The sequence below is a fragment of the Bufo bufo genome, chromosome 1, assembly GCF_905171765.1.
Source record: "Bufo bufo chromosome 1, aBufBuf1.1, whole genome shotgun sequence".
Lineage (NCBI taxonomy): Eukaryota > Metazoa > Chordata > Amphibia > Anura > Bufonidae > Bufo > Bufo bufo.
In genome coordinates, this window is record NC_053389.1 from 67866480 (window position 1) to 67883021 (window position 16542).

At 51.7% G+C, this 16542-nt stretch overlaps 2 protein-coding genes across 7 annotated transcripts in view; one reads left to right on the forward strand and one right to left on the reverse strand.

Moving 5' to 3' along the window:
* Positions 1 to 8940, reverse strand: part of RNF214 (ring finger protein 214) — a 71880-nt gene extending 62940 nt beyond the window's left edge. Inside the window, exons 1-3 of one of the 6 annotated variants that reach the window (XM_040425908.1) lie at positions 8732 to 8806; positions 8607 to 8611; positions 6398 to 6619 (exon numbers count right to left, since the gene is read on the reverse strand). In XM_040425908.1, coding sequence (XP_040281842.1) covers positions 6398 to 6574 — 177 coding nt within the window. In that variant the 5' untranslated portion in view covers positions 6575 to 6619; positions 8607 to 8611; positions 8732 to 8806. Of the gene's footprint in view, positions 1 to 6397; positions 6620 to 8606; positions 8612 to 8731 lie in introns of those variants that run through there. The other 5 variants (XM_040425891.1, XM_040425914.1, XM_040425900.1 and 2 more) reach the window with 5 other exon arrangements.
* PCSK7 (proprotein convertase subtilisin/kexin type 7) overlaps positions 8900 to 16542 on the forward strand; it is a 57025-nt gene continuing 49382 nt past the window's right edge. Inside the window, exons 1-3 of the mRNA XM_040425869.1 lie at positions 8900 to 8991; positions 12086 to 12549; positions 14104 to 14238. Coding sequence (XP_040281803.1) covers positions 12133 to 12549; positions 14104 to 14238 — 552 coding nt within the window. The 5' untranslated portion in view covers positions 8900 to 8991; positions 12086 to 12132. The remainder of the gene's footprint in view (positions 8992 to 12085; positions 12550 to 14103; positions 14239 to 16542) is intronic.

The following is a 16542-nucleotide window of genomic DNA, read 5'->3' on the forward strand; positions in this document are numbered from 1 at the left end:
CAAACGGAGGAGGGAGAGCTGCACTGCAGATCCGACCTCGGCCCAGATGAAAAAAATAACTCCAGGTGAGCCCAAACGAGCTCCGTGCACCTCTCCTGCTTCCTATCCTGATGGGACAGGAAAAACACTGGTGATGTGAGGAGGGGGTGGGGGTTTTAACCTCTCTGTGTTTTTCCTGTCCAATCAGAAGGAAGTCAATCTCAGGACTTGGTGTCATGGAGACGACTGGGGAAAAAGATTTTACAGGTGAGTTTCACAAAAAAATCTCCTTTTCTCGCCCATTCCATTGGGGGACACAGACCATGGGACGTCCTAGAGCAGCACCTCCAGAGGGAAACGTCCAACGGTTTAACAGGAACCACAGCCTGCAATACCTTGCGCCCTAGGGCAGCATCAGCCGAGGCCAGAGAGTGCGGCTGGTAGAACTTTGTAAAGGTATGTAAGGACGACCAGGTGGCCGCCTTATAAAGCTGTGATGTAGAGGCTCGATTGCGCCTAGCCCAGGAGGCCCCCACCGCCCTGGTGGAGTGCGCGGTAACCCCCGCTGGGGGAACCCTACCCCGGGGCGTATAGGCCATGGCAATAGTCGACCGAATGCACCGAGCCACAGTGGCCGCCAGACCCTTACGAGGCCCCTCAGGAACCATAAAAAGGGAGTCCGAGCGGCGAAATGGGGCAGTCACCGACAGGTACACCCGCAAAGCACGGACAACATCTAGAGAATGGAGAGCGCGCTCCTTGGGGTTCGCCGGAGCGGGGCAAAAGAAGGGCAGGATTATGTCCTCATTAAGGTGGAAGGCGGAGACCACCTTGGGCAAAAAAGAAGGGACTGGGCGCAGAACCACCTCATCCTTGTGGAAGACCAAAAAGGGCTCCTTAGAGGAAAGGGCAGCCAGCTCTGATACCCTCCTGATAGAGGTGATGGCTACCAAAAAGACCACCTTCCAGGTTAGAAGACTCAGAGAAATGTCCCTCAGGGGCTCAAAAGGAGCCACCTGAAGAGAAGACAGAACCAGGTTCAGATCCCAGGGGGGCAGGACATACGGAGGGACCGAATGCGCCACCCCCTGCAGGAAGGTCCTCACCGGACCGAGCAGAGCCAGAGACCGCTGAAAGAAAATGGCCAGAGCGGAGACCTGACCCTTTAGAGAGCTCAGGGACATTCCCATCTCAAGGCCCGACTGAAGAAAGGAGAGGACCACCGGAACGGAGAAACGAAGGGGAAAAACGCCTATCTTCTCGCAAAAGGCATATCCGGGAGGAGGCTGGTTTCCTGGCTTTTATCATAATCTTCACGACAGAGTCCGAGAAGCCCCTCTTCTTCAAGATGGTGGTCTCAACAGCCACGCCGTTAAACAAAGTGGCTGTAAATTCCGGTGAAAGAGCGGACCTTGAGACAGCAGGTCCTCCCTGACAGGAAGAGGCCACGGAACGTCTGCCAGCATCCAAGTGACCTCCAAGAACCAGGCGCGGCGAGGCCAATCTGGGGCGATGAGGATGGTCGGGATTCCTTCTGCCACTACCCTGCGAAGAACCTTTGGGAGTAGAGGCAGTGGTGGGAAGACATAGAGGAGCGCGAAGTCTTGCCATGGAGACACCAGAGCGTCCACCCCGTACGCCTCCAGATCCCGAGCTCGGGCCAGGAACGTGGGAACCTTGTTGTTGAGCCTGGACTCCATCAAGTCCACGTCCGGGCGGCCCCAACGGCGACAGACGTCCTCGAATACGTCCGGATGCAGAGACCACCCTCCCAGATCCACCCTGTTGCGGCTAAGAAAGTCTGCCGTCCAGTTTTCGACCCCGTCCAGTTTTCGACCACTGCAGACAATATTGGAACGTGAGCCTCCGCCCACTGGAGGATCCTTTTCACCTCCTGCATCACCGGCCGCCTGCGGGTTGCGCCCTGATGATTGATGTAGGCCACGGCTGTGGCATTGTCCGACTGGACACTCACCGGGAGACTAGGAGGGGGGTCCAATGAGACAGAGAGAGGAAAATTGCTCTGAGCTCCAGTAAGTTGATCGGAAGGCGGGCTTCCACCTCTGACCACACCCCTTGAACCGTCCGAGCTGGAGAACGCCGCCCCAACCCAGGAGACTGGCATCGGTGGTGACGTCCAGGAGATTGGGAGGAAGGATTTTCCTGAAGTCAGATTCTGAGGGGACAGCCACCACGGGAGATCCATGCGAACCCGAGGAGGAAGGCGGATCCGAGAATCCAGTCCCTTCAATGTCCTGTCCCAGCAGGACAGGATCGCCTGCTGCAGAGGCCGAGTGTGAAACTGGGCAAAGGGGACTGCCTCGAAGGAGGTCACCATAAGGCCCAGAACCTGCATGCACTCCCGGATGGAGAAACATGGGGAATGCAGAAGGCGAGACACCGACTCACGTATCCGAGAGAGCTTGCAAACCGGAAGGAAAACCCGGGCTGCAGTAGTGTCCATAATCATCCCCAGGAAGGTCACCCTCTGGGAAGGTTGGAGAGAGGACTTCGGGAAGTTGATCAGCCACCCGAACAGTTGCAGAGTCTGAACAGTGATCCTGACGCTGTCTTCTGCCTGGGCACGAGAGGGGGCTTTTATCAGTATGTCGTCCAGGTAGGGCAGCAGAGATATGCCCCTGGTACGGAGCGGAGCCAAGATCTTTGTGAATACCCGCGGGGCTGTCGCCAGCCCAAAGGGAAGGGCGATGAACTGATATTGACAACCGCCAATGGCGAAGCGCAGGAATCTGTGGTGAGATTCTGCGATAGGGGCATGCAGATAGGCATCCCTGATGTCCACTGACACGAGGAACTCCCCTGGAAGAAGAGAAGCAATAACGGAGCGAAGGGATTCCATCCGGAACCTCCGCACCCGCAGGGACTTGTTTAATAGCTTCAGGTCTAGGACCGGACGCACTGATCCCTCCATCTTTGGCACTACAAAGAGATTTGAGTAGAACCCTGCACCCTGTTCCTCCAGAGGAACTGGGACAACTACTCCCCGGACCAGAAGGGAGGAAACCGCCTGTAAAAGGGCCGAGGCTCGGGACGGATCCCCCGGAACACGAGAAGGAAAGAAACGTTTCGGAGGTCTGGAAACAAATTCTATCTTGTAACCGGAAGTTACAATTTCCAGGGCCCAGGCGTCTTGAACGTGAGCTCTCCAGACGCCCCTTCAGGTGGAGGACTGCTTGGGAGCCGCGGGGAGGGCAGAACTCCCCTGGAATTGTACCCGCAGGCGCCCGGAAGGTTGAGGCTTAAAGGAAGGCTTCTTGCGGGAGTCCTGAGAGCCACCGGAGGAGGGGGCTGTCGCAGACCTGGAGGAGGAGAAGCGCCAAAAGGACTGGTTTCTAGAGCCAGAGGGGCGAGCTCTGAAGTCGCGCTTTGATATACTGTAGATTGGGGCAGGTGTGTACTCTTGCCCCCCGTAGCGTCAGAGATAATCTCGTCCAGCTTAGCACCGAAGAGCCTGGAGCCCGCAAAGGGGAGGTTAGTGAGGGAGCGCTTGGAGGAAGCGTCGGCGTCCCAGACCTTCAGCCAGACCTCCCTACGCTGAGTGACCGAGAGGGCCGAAACCCGCGAAAAGAGAGTGCTGACGTCCAGTGAGGCCTCAGAGAGGAATGTTGTCACCTGGGATATCTGGAGGACGAAGTTCAGGGTGTCCGCAGAGGCATCCTGCTCCGCGAGGTCCTGATGATGGCGCTGCAACTACACCGAAAGAGCCCTGGCTACCCAGGCCGAGGAGAATGCGGGCCTCAGACCTGTGCCCGCCAGAGTGAAGATGGCTTTGGAAAGAGAGTCCAAACGCCTGTCAACGGAGTCCTGTAGGGAGGACCCGTCCAGGACTGGTATTGCTGTATTCTTAGCCAATCTGGCCACCGGCGGGTCGACCTTAGGAGGAGAAGACCACTGCTGCACATTATCTGCCGGGAAAGGATAAAGAGTATCCATGCGCCTTGTGGCAGAAAAAACGGTGATTAGGGCGCTCCCAAGCCTCTGAAAAGACCTTGGCGAACTCGCCATGAATGGGGAATGTGACTGCTTCTGGTTTTCTGGAGTGGAAAAGGGGGAATTCCTGGCTACTAGTAGAAGGAGGTTCCCCCTGGATGTCAAAGGTGTCACGGACCGCCGTGACCAAGTCTGCCACCATGGTGGAGACCTTAGGCGAGGCTTCCGGCTCCGTGTCCTCGTCCGAGCCGGACCTTTCCCCTTCAGACCTGTAGTCCCTGCGAGGGGGAGAGACTGAACAGGCCTCCATCCGAGGGGGGGAAGCAGAGTCATCCGAGGAGGGATGCTGCTGCGTACGCTGCCTCTTAACGGTCGAGCGTACTCTGTGGGGGGCACCGGGAGGTGGAGCGGTGCTAACCACAGGATCAGTGGCCGCCATGCGTTCCATAAAGGCCATTTCCGCGCGCGAGACTTGTGCCAAGTCTGCGGCCGCCCTAGATATGGCAGAGGCCCAGGAGGGCTCCGCGGGCTCTGAAGGGGCTGGGCTGGACTGGTGGAGGGGGAGGAGAAGGATGATCCTGTCCTGAGGCAAGGCAAGAGTCACAGGATCCTGTAACCGATAGTGGCAGGCAGCATACCTTGCAGGATCCCAGTGGGACCTGAGTCGCCGCTTTAGATTTTTGGGGGGCCCCAGGTCTAGGCATGATGGCGACAATCCCGGAGTCAGGGTCTCCAAAGCTTTGCAGAACGCTACGGTCCTACCGTGACCTGTGAGAAGCTGGAGGAGCAGCCAAGCGAGGAGAAGCGCTGAGGCAAAGTGGAACCGCCAGAGCAGACGCGATAGGCTCCGCTCCCCAGTCGCGTCACAGATCGCGGGAAAAAACCTGCGGGAAATATGAAAAAAGGCCGACCCCGGCTCCGAAAATGGCGTCCACCGCCAGGGAAAAAGGGGTTAAAGAGCCCTCTGCCACACTGGAAAAGGCGCAGCAGCAAGGCGCTGCGACTAATCACAGCCCCAAGACGGAATCCCTCCTCCCTCTCAACCCAGCAGGCCCTACCTGAACCACAGGTAAGCCCCAAAGAACCGCGTCACACAGTCAGTACAGGGGGAGGGGGAGATTGCAGGAGAGCCGTTGTACTTATCTGAGTCCTGCAGTCTTCACCCTCTGTTCCGGACCAGTGGGGTCACCTCTTCAGTCATCTGGCACAAGGAGTGGCAGTGATCTGGAAGAGGGCAGGACTAGGTGAACCCGGATCTGGTAGGCCACCGGAGCTGCAGGTCAAGCCCAGTTCCACTTATCTTCTGGGGGGAAGGGGAGGTAGCCGGGGACGTCCATTCGACCCCGGCGCTCGCTCCCTGAGAGACCAGGGACGCACCCTGCGACCTCTATAGAGAAAAAAACAAACAGGAGAAGAGAAAAACTACAGGGACAACCCTGCAGGAGCAGGAGAGTCACCTGCTTATCCGACACTAAGCTAAAACTGAGGTCCCCCTGTTGGAGCATGGGGGTATAGCCAGTGGAGGAGGAGCTGTTTTTTCTTATTTGCATAGTGTCTCCTCCTAGTGGTGGCCTAAGCTACACCCATGGTCTGTGTCCCCCAATGGAATGGGCGAGAAATAAGCATGTCAATCATTTTTTGTTTCCATGAGGCATTAGAATTACAGTGCGGACGCCCTCAAAGATCAATGCTGCGCCAATGGTTGATGCAGAAAACACAATAAAATCATTGGCATAAAGACCACTGTGTGAACATACCCTATAAGACTTTGAAAGTGCACCATTATCACTACATATTTTACAGCACAATTTCTTCATGGGTTCTACAAGATATAAAACGGGTAAGGAGAGACAACGGGAAGACATGGCACCAGTACCATCTGGATAGGTATACCCACTGGTCTGGCCAAACCCCCCATAACCTCTGACTCAGACACATAAGAGGTGGCTGGCATGAGATCAGTGATTGGCTGTAGTGATCATGTGGGTTCACGGGTATGTTGTCACTACACCGCGGCGTAATGGGTAATGGCAGCAGTCAAGCTGGTTGAGCAGAAGATTTATAGATGAAGGGAATCTAATACTGAGCATCAGTACAGGGAGGAGGAGACGCCAGGGTTTGTCAATGGGCGTCTCCCTCTCCCTGGCTGTGCCGCGATCCAATCACATCGGAGAGCGTGACAGCCAGGGAGAAGGAGACGCCCATTGAGAAACCCTGGCGTCTCCTCCTCCCTGTACCGATGCTCAGTATTTGCATACTGAGCGGGAAAACTACAGGGGGCACAGCGGGGCGCAGGAGCGATATTTAAAAAAAAACATTCAGGGTGGCAGCATCAGCGGGGGGTACCCCACAAGTAAAGGTATTCATCTAGAATAAAATAAAAGCGTTAAAGGTCCTCTTTAATGTAGAACTACGATTTATCAGGTACAAAGGTGATCTCCAGCACAGACTACACACAACATCTCACCTGCACTGCAATGCACTTCGTGGCTAGCCCCCCCGGATCACCAGGGTCATGTAAGGCACTTTGCATACTGCAGTGGTCTCCCTCAATGTTGACTTGGCACACAGCGCCCCCTTCTGCCATGTTTCCACCCGTGAGGTCAGATTCTGCAGAGGGCATGTCACCTGTAGAAGATATCATCCACGTTGTCAAAAAGGTCACTTCTCAGGTTGTTCAATGAATGGCCTTCAAGGAAACAGCAATGATAGAGAACTAAGAATCAGAAAACTCAAGACAGATATTAACAAATTCAGAAGACCCGCAGACAGAGGTTGTGATTCTACCGTAAATGGCGCCGGTATTAGGAGGACGGCACTGGTGAGGAGACAAAGGGATCAAAACTGCCAGCGCCGCCCCCTCTCTCCTGACATGTCTGGTTTAGTAACTACTGGAACCCCCCAGGTAATAAGAATTATGGAGCATCTGTTCTTATGACTCTGTGTTGTGCCGTTCCTCTTATATATGGATGAATACCAGCTAGGGGGGTGTCCCTGCACAGAGTGACAATACCCAATCAGTGCTGCCATGGTCAGACTGTGCAGGGACACCCCCTCCTCCAACTGGACCTTCACTGCAAACTGCTAGAAACTCATTCGTAACTTCTAGCATGTATAATAGAGGAACAGCGTCATAACAACAGATGCTCCAGAATTCTTATTACATGGGGGCAGGTATTAGCAACCTTCGGCACTCCAGCTGCTGTGAAACTACAACTCCCAGCATGCACACTTATTTGGCTGTTCTTGTAACTCTTAGGCTGGGTTCACACGGGCGTTGCGGGAAAATGTGCGGGTGCGTTACGGGAACACCTGCGATTTTTCCGCGCGAGTGCAAAACATTGTAATGTGTTTTGCACTCGCGTGAGAAAAGTCGCGCATGTTTGGTACCCAAACCTGAACTTCTTCACAGAAGTTCGGGCTTGGGATCGGTGTTCTGTAGATTGTATTATTTTCCCTTATAACATGGTTATAAGGGAAAATAATAGCATTCTGAATACAGAATGCATAGTACAATAGGGCTGGAGGGGTTAAAAAAATAATAATAATAATTTAACTCACCTTAGTCCGGCATCTTCTTGTCTCCTTTGCTGAACAGGACCGGTGGTGAGCATTCATTACAGGAACAGGACCTGTGGTGACGTCACTCCGGTCATCACATGATCTATCTCCATGGTAAAAGATCATGTGACGTACCATGTGATGACCGGAGTGACGTCACCACAGGTCCTGTTCAGCAAAGGAGACAGAAGGAGATGCCGGGCTGCGATCAAGTGGACTAAGGTGAGTTAAAAAAAAAATTAACCCCTCCAGCGCTATTCTACTATGCATTCTGTATTCAGAATGCTATTATTTTCCATTATAAACATGTTATAAGGGAAAATAATAATGATCGGGTCTCCATCCCGATCGTCTCCTAGCAACCGTGCGTGAAAATCGCACCGCATCCGCACTTGCTTGCGATTTTCACGCAACACCATTCACTTCTATGGGGCCTGCGTTGCGTGAAAAACACAGAATATAGAGCATGCTGCGATTTTCACGCAACGCACAAGTGATGTGTGAAAATCACCGCTCATGTGAACAGCCCCATAGAAATGAATGGGTCGGTATTCAGTGCGGGTGCAATACGTTCACCTACCGCATTGCACCCGTGCAGAAATCTCGCCCGTGTGAACGCAGCCTTAGGCCTCTTGCACACGACCATGTGCTGGCCGCGCCCTTTGCTGCCCCGGGCACCGACTGTGGGGCAGCCGCAGGCAGATCGCGGACCCATTCACTTGAATGGGGTCCGCGATCCGTCCGTTCCACAAAAAGATAGAACAAGTTCTATTTTTTGCCGGAATGGAAGCACGGATCGGAACCCCACTACGGCGTGCTTCTGTGGGGTTCCGATCCATGCTTCCGTTTCGCATCTCTGGATTTGCGGACCCATTCAAGTGAATGGGTCCGCATCCATGATGTAGAATGCACACGGCTGGTGCCCCGGGTATTGTGGACCTGCCGTATGCAACACGGCCACGGCAGGGCAGTGCCCGTGTGCAAGAGGCCTTATAGAAGTGAAAGGAGGATTCTGGGAGTTGTAGTTTTGGAACAGCTGGAGGTTGCTGATCCCTGCTCTAAGGGGTTAATCGCTTCTAAGTCATGTATGGTAAATCCACAGGATAACTGAGGACCCCCCCTATGCCAGCTCATGCAGCTGGATAATAGACAGGTGACCAGAATATGTGAAGAGACATATGACATCATTATGCTTCCCCTAATACTACCCCACCAGAAATTCACTTCGAGGGAATTAAACCTGCAGAAAACTTTCCTTCATGCTTTACATTTCTACTCTGCTCTATAAGCCTAGAGCTTCGCATAACACCCCGCTGCCTGCACCTCTCGTACCCCCCACCACCGGTCCGGTACACCACCGTTCACGTTACCTCAGGCAACACATTTATTTCCGGTCTGTGACGCCTGTACAACCACGCCCCGGAAGTGACGCACCTCACGTACGTCACCGCTCAGACCAAACGCGGAAGTGGAAAATGGAGAAGCAGGCGGAGGGGACAGGTACGTGCGGGGGTCATGTGACTGGCCCCCTGGTTCTTGCGCTGGCAGAAGGGTCCAGCCCCTCGTGTGGTCGTAGACACAGGGTGAGGCAGCAGTGGCTTATGAGAGGGGCACACACCGGGGGGGCGTCCTGTCCACTGCCCCTGAAGGAAAGAGTAGCAGCAAACTACTCTCTAAAGATGTTCTTTACAAAGGGCTCTGTACACACGTGCACGTTTTGATCAGGTTTTTGAATCTATAGAGGTTTTGGCTTCAGAAACGGCATTTGGGGGTTTCCCATGAAGACAACCTATGCACAGGCATGGAGATGATAATTGTGTTCTGGGGGCCCCTGCTAATTACAGCACTGGGGGCCATGATCGCTGTTTGTCAGAGCCCTGGCTCTGGTCCATGTTCACACCTGTGGTATGTGTGCGATTTTCACACCCTCCTATATTCCATATATATTTATTATCTGTAAACCTCAGCTTGGATCTGCATTTTAGCTGCAAATGTTTGTTTTGCTGCATTAAAAATAAATAATTCCTGTTTGTTGCAAAGTTACCTGAAGGTGGACACGGTGGTCCCCAGTCCGTCAGAGCCTCTGCGGCCCCCCGGCGGTCTGCTCTCAGGGGTGCACCTGGGGCTGTAATCAATGGTTTGTTTCCCTGCTACTTTTTTACTAATTTCCAGCATAAAACCAGAATGTTGGACTTTCCTCCAGTTCTGGTGATTTTCTGAAGCTCCGTGTCTGTGGTGCGGGTGAGCTCTGCACAACGTACACTTTGCTTTATCCAATTTTTAGAAAAAAATGACACTTTGACACAAAAAGTTGCATGAAGGCGTCTGTGGTAGGGCTGAGCGAATGTCATATTTTGCAGTTCGTGTTGTGGTATTTACTGAACTGTGCTATGGATTCCGTTACCACGGACCATGACGGAAGGCCCCTAGAGCCATTCCGTTATTCATTCCGTCATAATAGAAGTCTCTTATGTCCTGCAAAACGGATCCGTCCCGTTTCCGTTATGTTGGGGAGTCCTCTCCTGTATAACGAAAACGGGACGCATCCGTTTTGCAGCCCATAGACTTCTATTATGACGGAATGAATAACGGAATGGCTCTAAAGGCACTCCGTTATGCATTACCTCATGGAATTGCGTTATTGTCCGTGGTAACGGAATCCATATCGGAATTCAGTAAATACCACAACATAAACTTCTAAATATGAAATTCGCTCATCCCTGGTCTGTGGGTATAAAGTGCTGAGTGGCGTTGTGACAATGTGCCAGGCGTCCGCTTTCAGAAAATATATCAATATGGTTCTTTTATATTTTGTAAGTTACCGTAAGCTTTATATGTACAGATCAAAACCGCTAAAAATTATCCTTGCAACTGGACACCCCTGGCAGTAAAAGGGTTAAAGGTTTGGTCTGAGTGATTAAAGAGGACCAGTCCCCTCTCCTGACATGTCTGGTTTAATAACTACATGCATTCCCCATGTAATATCAGTTCTGGAGCATCTATTCTTATGGCTCTATGTTGTGCCATTCCTTTATTATTTCTACTAGATGTTATGAATGAATTGCTAGCAGTCTGCAGTAAGGGTACAGAGGGGAGGTAACCAGTTGGGGGTGTGTACCTGCACAGACTCCCTCTATCCAATCAGTGCTGCCAGTGCAGGTACACCCCCCCAACTGGTTACCTCCCCTCTGTACCCTTACCTCAGACTGCTGGCAATTCATTCATAACTTCTAGTAGGAATAATAAAGGAATTGAACAACGTAGAGGCATAAGAATAGATGCTCCATAATAGTTATTACATGGGGAATGCATGAAACTATTAAAACAGGCATGTCAGGAGAGGGGACAGGTCCTCTTTAAAGGGGGTTTTAACTGATGACCTATCCTCTAGATAGGTCACCAATATCTTATTGTTGGAGAGTGGACTCCCGGGATCCCCGGCCATCAGCGGTTTGAGAAGTCACCGGCACTCTCCGTAGTGCCGCGGCCTTCTGTCTGCATTCTCTCGGCCATGTGACGGCACTTTCATCAGTCACATGATCAAGGCGCAACTCGGCCCCTTTAAAGGGAATGGGGCTGAGCTGCTATACAATGTACGGCGCTGTGTTTGGTGAGGTGATAAATGGCCGCAGCGCTATTGCGAATGCCTGTGCCTTCAAAAGCAGCTGATCGGCTGGGGTCCTGTGTGTCAGACCCCCACCCATCAGATACTGATGACTTATCCGGAGGATAGGTCATCAGTAAAGTATTTCGGATGGCCCTTTTAAAGGGGTTGACCGGGTTCAGAACTGAACCTGGACATACTTCCATTTTCACCCAGGCAGCCCCCCTGACATGAGCATCGGAGCAGTTCATGGTCCGATGCTCTCCTTTGCGCAGTGCTAAATTGCGCAGGGCAAAGGCATTTTCAAGAGTTCCGGTGACTAACCGGCCTCTCCATGGGGCTGCCAGGATGCCCGGTGACGTCACTGGCACTGATGGCCGCGCACACCTGCTGTCCAATGTGTGCTGCACCTCTCAACTGAACAACACAGCTTCTTCAAACAGTTGATCGGCAGGGGTGCCGGTCTTCAGATCGCCACCGATGACATAGTAATGACCTATCCTGAGGGTAGGTCTTCAGTATTAAACACTCGGATGACCCCTTTAACTCTGAGAGCAAAGAGAGACATCGCAAACAGAAGCAGTTCTCTAATGGATTTATGTCCGATTCGGCAGCACCAGCACCTAGGGGAAGGCCTCGCAGGCACAATGTTTGTGTGGTTGCTTAATTTTGCTTTTAAAAAGTAAATGAACCGTAAAAATGTTAGTGAAAAGGTGTCTATGGCCTTTATTCCTCGAAAAATAGGCGCATATGCAAACCAAGATCTAGAAGAAGCAGCGCTCCAATATCTTCCATAACGTTGCAGAATGTAGTCACCCATTGCCCACAGGACAAGGTTTCAGCTCCTTGGAGCAATTTTTGGGAAAATCAGTAAAACATTGTCCTGTGAGCAGTGGGTGAATACATCCTGTGACGCCACTTGAGATGTCGGAGGAGTAATCCACGTTACTTCTTCTACGTGGATTATTGATGGTGTTTTGTTCTCCACAGGTCCCAATGCCCTCGCTAGGTTGCCTCCTGTGTAATGGGCCATCACAATGCACCGGTTCTTCATTCCACACATATGCCTTGGTCTTTTCACCTGGCCTTTCTTCCTCTCACTTCCCACACGCACAGCCAGCGATGAGGCCTCAAGTCTGGGGGAAGAGCTGACCTGGGCTGTCCGTCTGGACCCCTCTCAAGGCTCTGGACGGAGAGAGGAGTTGGACGCTCTGGCAGAAGAACTTTCTCGTGCTGTAGGGCTGGAGAATCGTGGTGTTATCGGGGAGTTAAAGGATCACTACTTATTTGCACATGTGGGATGTGGTGAGGCAAAGGAGAAGGCTCGGAAGAAGGTCCATGAGATATTCACACAGCATGACAGCGTGCGATGGTTCTCCGAACAAAAGCTACTGAAGAGGTCCAAGAGGAGCTTGCACTTTAATGACCCCAAGTATCCTCAGCAATGGCATTTGGTGAGACGGTGTGCACACATAGGGAAGTCATACACGGGGCTCACACTGACCCCTCTTAGTACCTGTACCTCTTTAGTGATATATGCTATCCCTGGCTGGATTCACATCTGCGTCCGAAGCTCCATCAAAAATGCAGGGGAAGGTAGGACAGCAAGTAAAATGACTGTAACCCAACAGACCCCGGTATAGTCAAAGGGGTTGTCAGGCGCCATATAGGGGTCAGAACGAAAGGCTACTTGGGCTGAACTGTCATGTCCATACATGATTGGCTGTCAGGTGATTTCCATCTGAGAGCGGGATATGCTCCTATCAGGACTCCTGACAGGACTCTTAGGTAAGACGGAGTCCCGATGGCCCCAGCCACACACAATAATTGACAGGTCTCCCCATATCGGTGTACATACACAGAAGGTTGTCAATCTGTCAAGCTCCGCGATATATAAATACGTTTATAGGATTTAGAGAAGGATTGTTGAGTAAATGGCCGAGTAAATCCTTCCAGGACTCCTAGGAACGGCAGAGTCCTGATGGCCCCACCCACACAGGATGATTGACAGTAAGAGTGCCGGTGACCCACCCACACTGGTTGATACCGTCTGATACGGATATAGCTGTCAATCATCCTGTGTGGGTGGGGCCATCAGGACTCTAACTGCCTTTACTAGGAGTCCTGGCAGGATTTACTCTGCCATTTACTGAACAAGTCCTACAAATGTACGCTTCTCTCCCTCTATCATGCTGTCAGACACGACCTCAGAAATCACTGACCGGCTCGCTTTAAACTGACTAATACTGACAGGACTCTTAGGAGAGAGAGTCCTGATGAGCCAGTCACACTGATGGAGGGAGAGTTGTCAATTGTCCTGTGTGGGTGTAGTCGTCAGGAGTCCTGTCAAGATTTAGGGCTCATGCACATGAACGTATTTTCATTCTGTGTTCGTTCCGTTTTTTGTGCATGTACTCCGTGTGCATTCCGTTTCCCTATGTCCATATTTCCATTCCGCAAAAAAAATAACATGTCCTATTATTGTCTGCATTACGGACAAGGATAGGACTGTTCTATTAGGTGCCAGTTGTTTCTCAAAATATGAAATGCACATGGACTCCATCTGTGTTTTTGGCGGATCCGCAAAATACATACGGTCGTGGGCATGAGGCCTTACTCTGCTTTATACTCGGCAATCCTACTCCAAGTCTTCTAGCCTCATATATCTCAGAGCTTAACTTCTCTGCCTCTGTTCTGCTGTCAGATATGCCATTAGAAATCCCCTAAAAGATGTAATAACTATATAGATGTATTAAATTGTCACAAAACCAGAGAGCTTTGGAGCTTTTAGAACAATTAATACTTAGAGGGGGTTTCCCTTTATATAATGTTGTTATGACGTAGCACCAGGAGGTGACGTTTCATCAGGACCTTGGGGTTTTGGCCTCTGGGACACCCCCCAATCCGTAGAACAAAGGGCCAGATTTCTTATGATAGTTGTTCTATTAAGTTGTGGTTTATCATGCGGTCACTTCATGTTCTCTTACTTTCTAGCCTTTCCTTTTCAGCACAATTCCCGTAGCCCTGGAATGGATATTAATGTTACTGGCGTATGGGAGAGAAATGTGACTGGCCGGGGAGTGACGGTGGTGGTCGTGGATGATGGCGTCCAGCACACTATCCAGGACATTCAATCAAATTATGTGAGCAGAGCTGTTACAGCGGGGGTGAAGTATGATGGCCTGTGGAGGTGCTGGGCAAACACGTATGGGGGTTCCACAGAAAAGTCAGCCTAGTGATGTCCAGACTAAAAACCAGGGGATCGCCATAATGTATGGCCCCTATTTCCACATAGAAATGGTTACCACGAGGAATAAAAAAGTTGCACTAAGTTTCAGACTGCAGTCTTCATTCCTTGATTCATTTTCAGAGGCCCTGATTTTCATTTGTCAGCGTGCTGCTAGTTTCACTCTTTTTGGATGTGTTCCTCTCAGTAATGCATGCTAGATGTGTGTCCAGGATGCTGCTGTCTGCATTAGCTCTCATGTATCAGCACAGCTTCCCAGCTCATCCTTTCACATGTTCTGACAGATGCTGATGCTGAGGATTGTGGTTTCCCTCTCCTGTAGAGTTTGCAGTGGGTGCTGTGCTTTCTCTCTACACTTACAGCCTATATGTTTCTCCCCTGCGACCTGCCTTGTATGTGCTTTTCTCCCTCCACACCCTACTGGAGCTGTCCTCCTTTTCTCCCTCCACACCCTACTGGAGCTGTCCTCCTTTTCTCCCTCCACACCCTACTGGAGCTGTCCTCCTTTTCTCCCTCCACACCCTACTGGAGCTGTCCTCTTTTCTCCCTCCACACCCTACTGGAGCTGTCCTCTTTTCTCCCTCCACACCCTACTGGAGCTGTCCTCTTTTCTCCCTACACACCCTACTGGAGCTGTCCTCTTTTCTCCCTACACACCCTACTGGAGCTGTCCTCTTTTCTCCCTCCACACCCTACTCGACCTGCCAGCTTTTCTCCCTCCACACCCTACTGGAGCTGTCCGCCTTTCTCCCTCCACACCCTACTGGAGCTGTCCTCTTTTTCTCTCTCCACATCCTACTGGAGCTGTCCTCTTTTTCTCTCTCCACACCCTACTGGAGCTGTCCGCTTTTCTCCCTCCACACCCTACTGGAGCTGTCCGCTTTTCTCCCTCCACACCCTACTGGAGCTGTCCGCTTTTCTCCCTCCACACCCTACTGGAGCTGTCCGCCTTTCTCCCTCCACACCCTACTGGAGCTGTCCTCTTTTCTCTCTCCACACCCTACTGGAGCTGTCCTCTTTTCTCTCTCCACACCCTACTGGAGCTGTCCTCTTTTCTCTCTCCACACCCTACTGGAGCTGTCCGCCTTTCTCCCTCCACACCCTACTGGAGCTGTCCTCTTTTCTCTCTCCACACCCTACTGGAGCTGTCCTCTTTTCTCTCTCCACACCCTACTGGAGCTGTCCTCTTTTCTCTCTCCACACCCTACTGGAGCTGTCCGCTTTTCTCCCTCCACACCCTACTGGAGCTGTCCTCTTTTCTCCCTCCACACCCTACTGGAGCTGTCCTCTTTTCTCCCTCCACACCCTACTGGAGCTGCCCTCTTTTCTCCCTCCACACCCTACTGGAGCTGCCCTCTTTTCTCCCTCCACACCCTACTGGAGCTGTCCGCTTTTCTCCCTCCACACCCTACTGGAGCTGTCCGCTTTTCTCCCTCCACACCCTACTGGAGCTGTCCGCTTTTCTCCCTCCACACCCTACTGGAGCTGTCCGCTTTTCTCCATATCTGTACTCCAAGCTGATGTGTACAACCTTCTCTCTCTCTCTCTCTCTCTCTCTCTCTCTCTCTCTCTCTCTCTCTCTCTCTCTCTCTCTCTCTCTCTCTCTCTCTCTCTCTCTCTCTCTCTCTCTCTCTCTGTCTCTCTCTGTCTCTGTCTCTCTCTGTCTCTGTCTCTCTCTCTCTGTCTCTGTCTCTCTCTGTCTCTGTCTCTGTCTCTCTGTCTCTCTCTCTCTCTGTCTCTGTCTCTGTCTCTGTCTCTCTCTCTGTCTCTCTCTCGCTGTCTCTCTCTCTCGCTGTCTCTATCACTAAGAAAAGGTAGTGAGAGAACATTAAGAGCTGTCACAGTCGGGGGCCATGCTCTGACTGATTTATTTCAGCTTCAACAGCACCACCAGCTAGGTGAAGGACTTGCACATACTTTGCAGAAGCAAAAGGGTAGGCATTTAAAAAAAAAAGGAGACTATCTAGAAAGTTGCAGTGCAAAGATAATGACCTATCCTCGGGATAGGTCATCGATATCAAATCGGCGGGGTCTGACTTCCTGTGTCTCTGTGAATCAGCTTTTTGAAGGGGTAGTGACACTTGTGCTTCAGAATTACCTCTGCGCCGTCTCATTTGCAGTGGGCGCGCAGTGTAATTACAGTCGCTTGTCCCTTTCACGTAAATGGGATGAGCAGTTGTAATTGCACTGCATTGCGTGA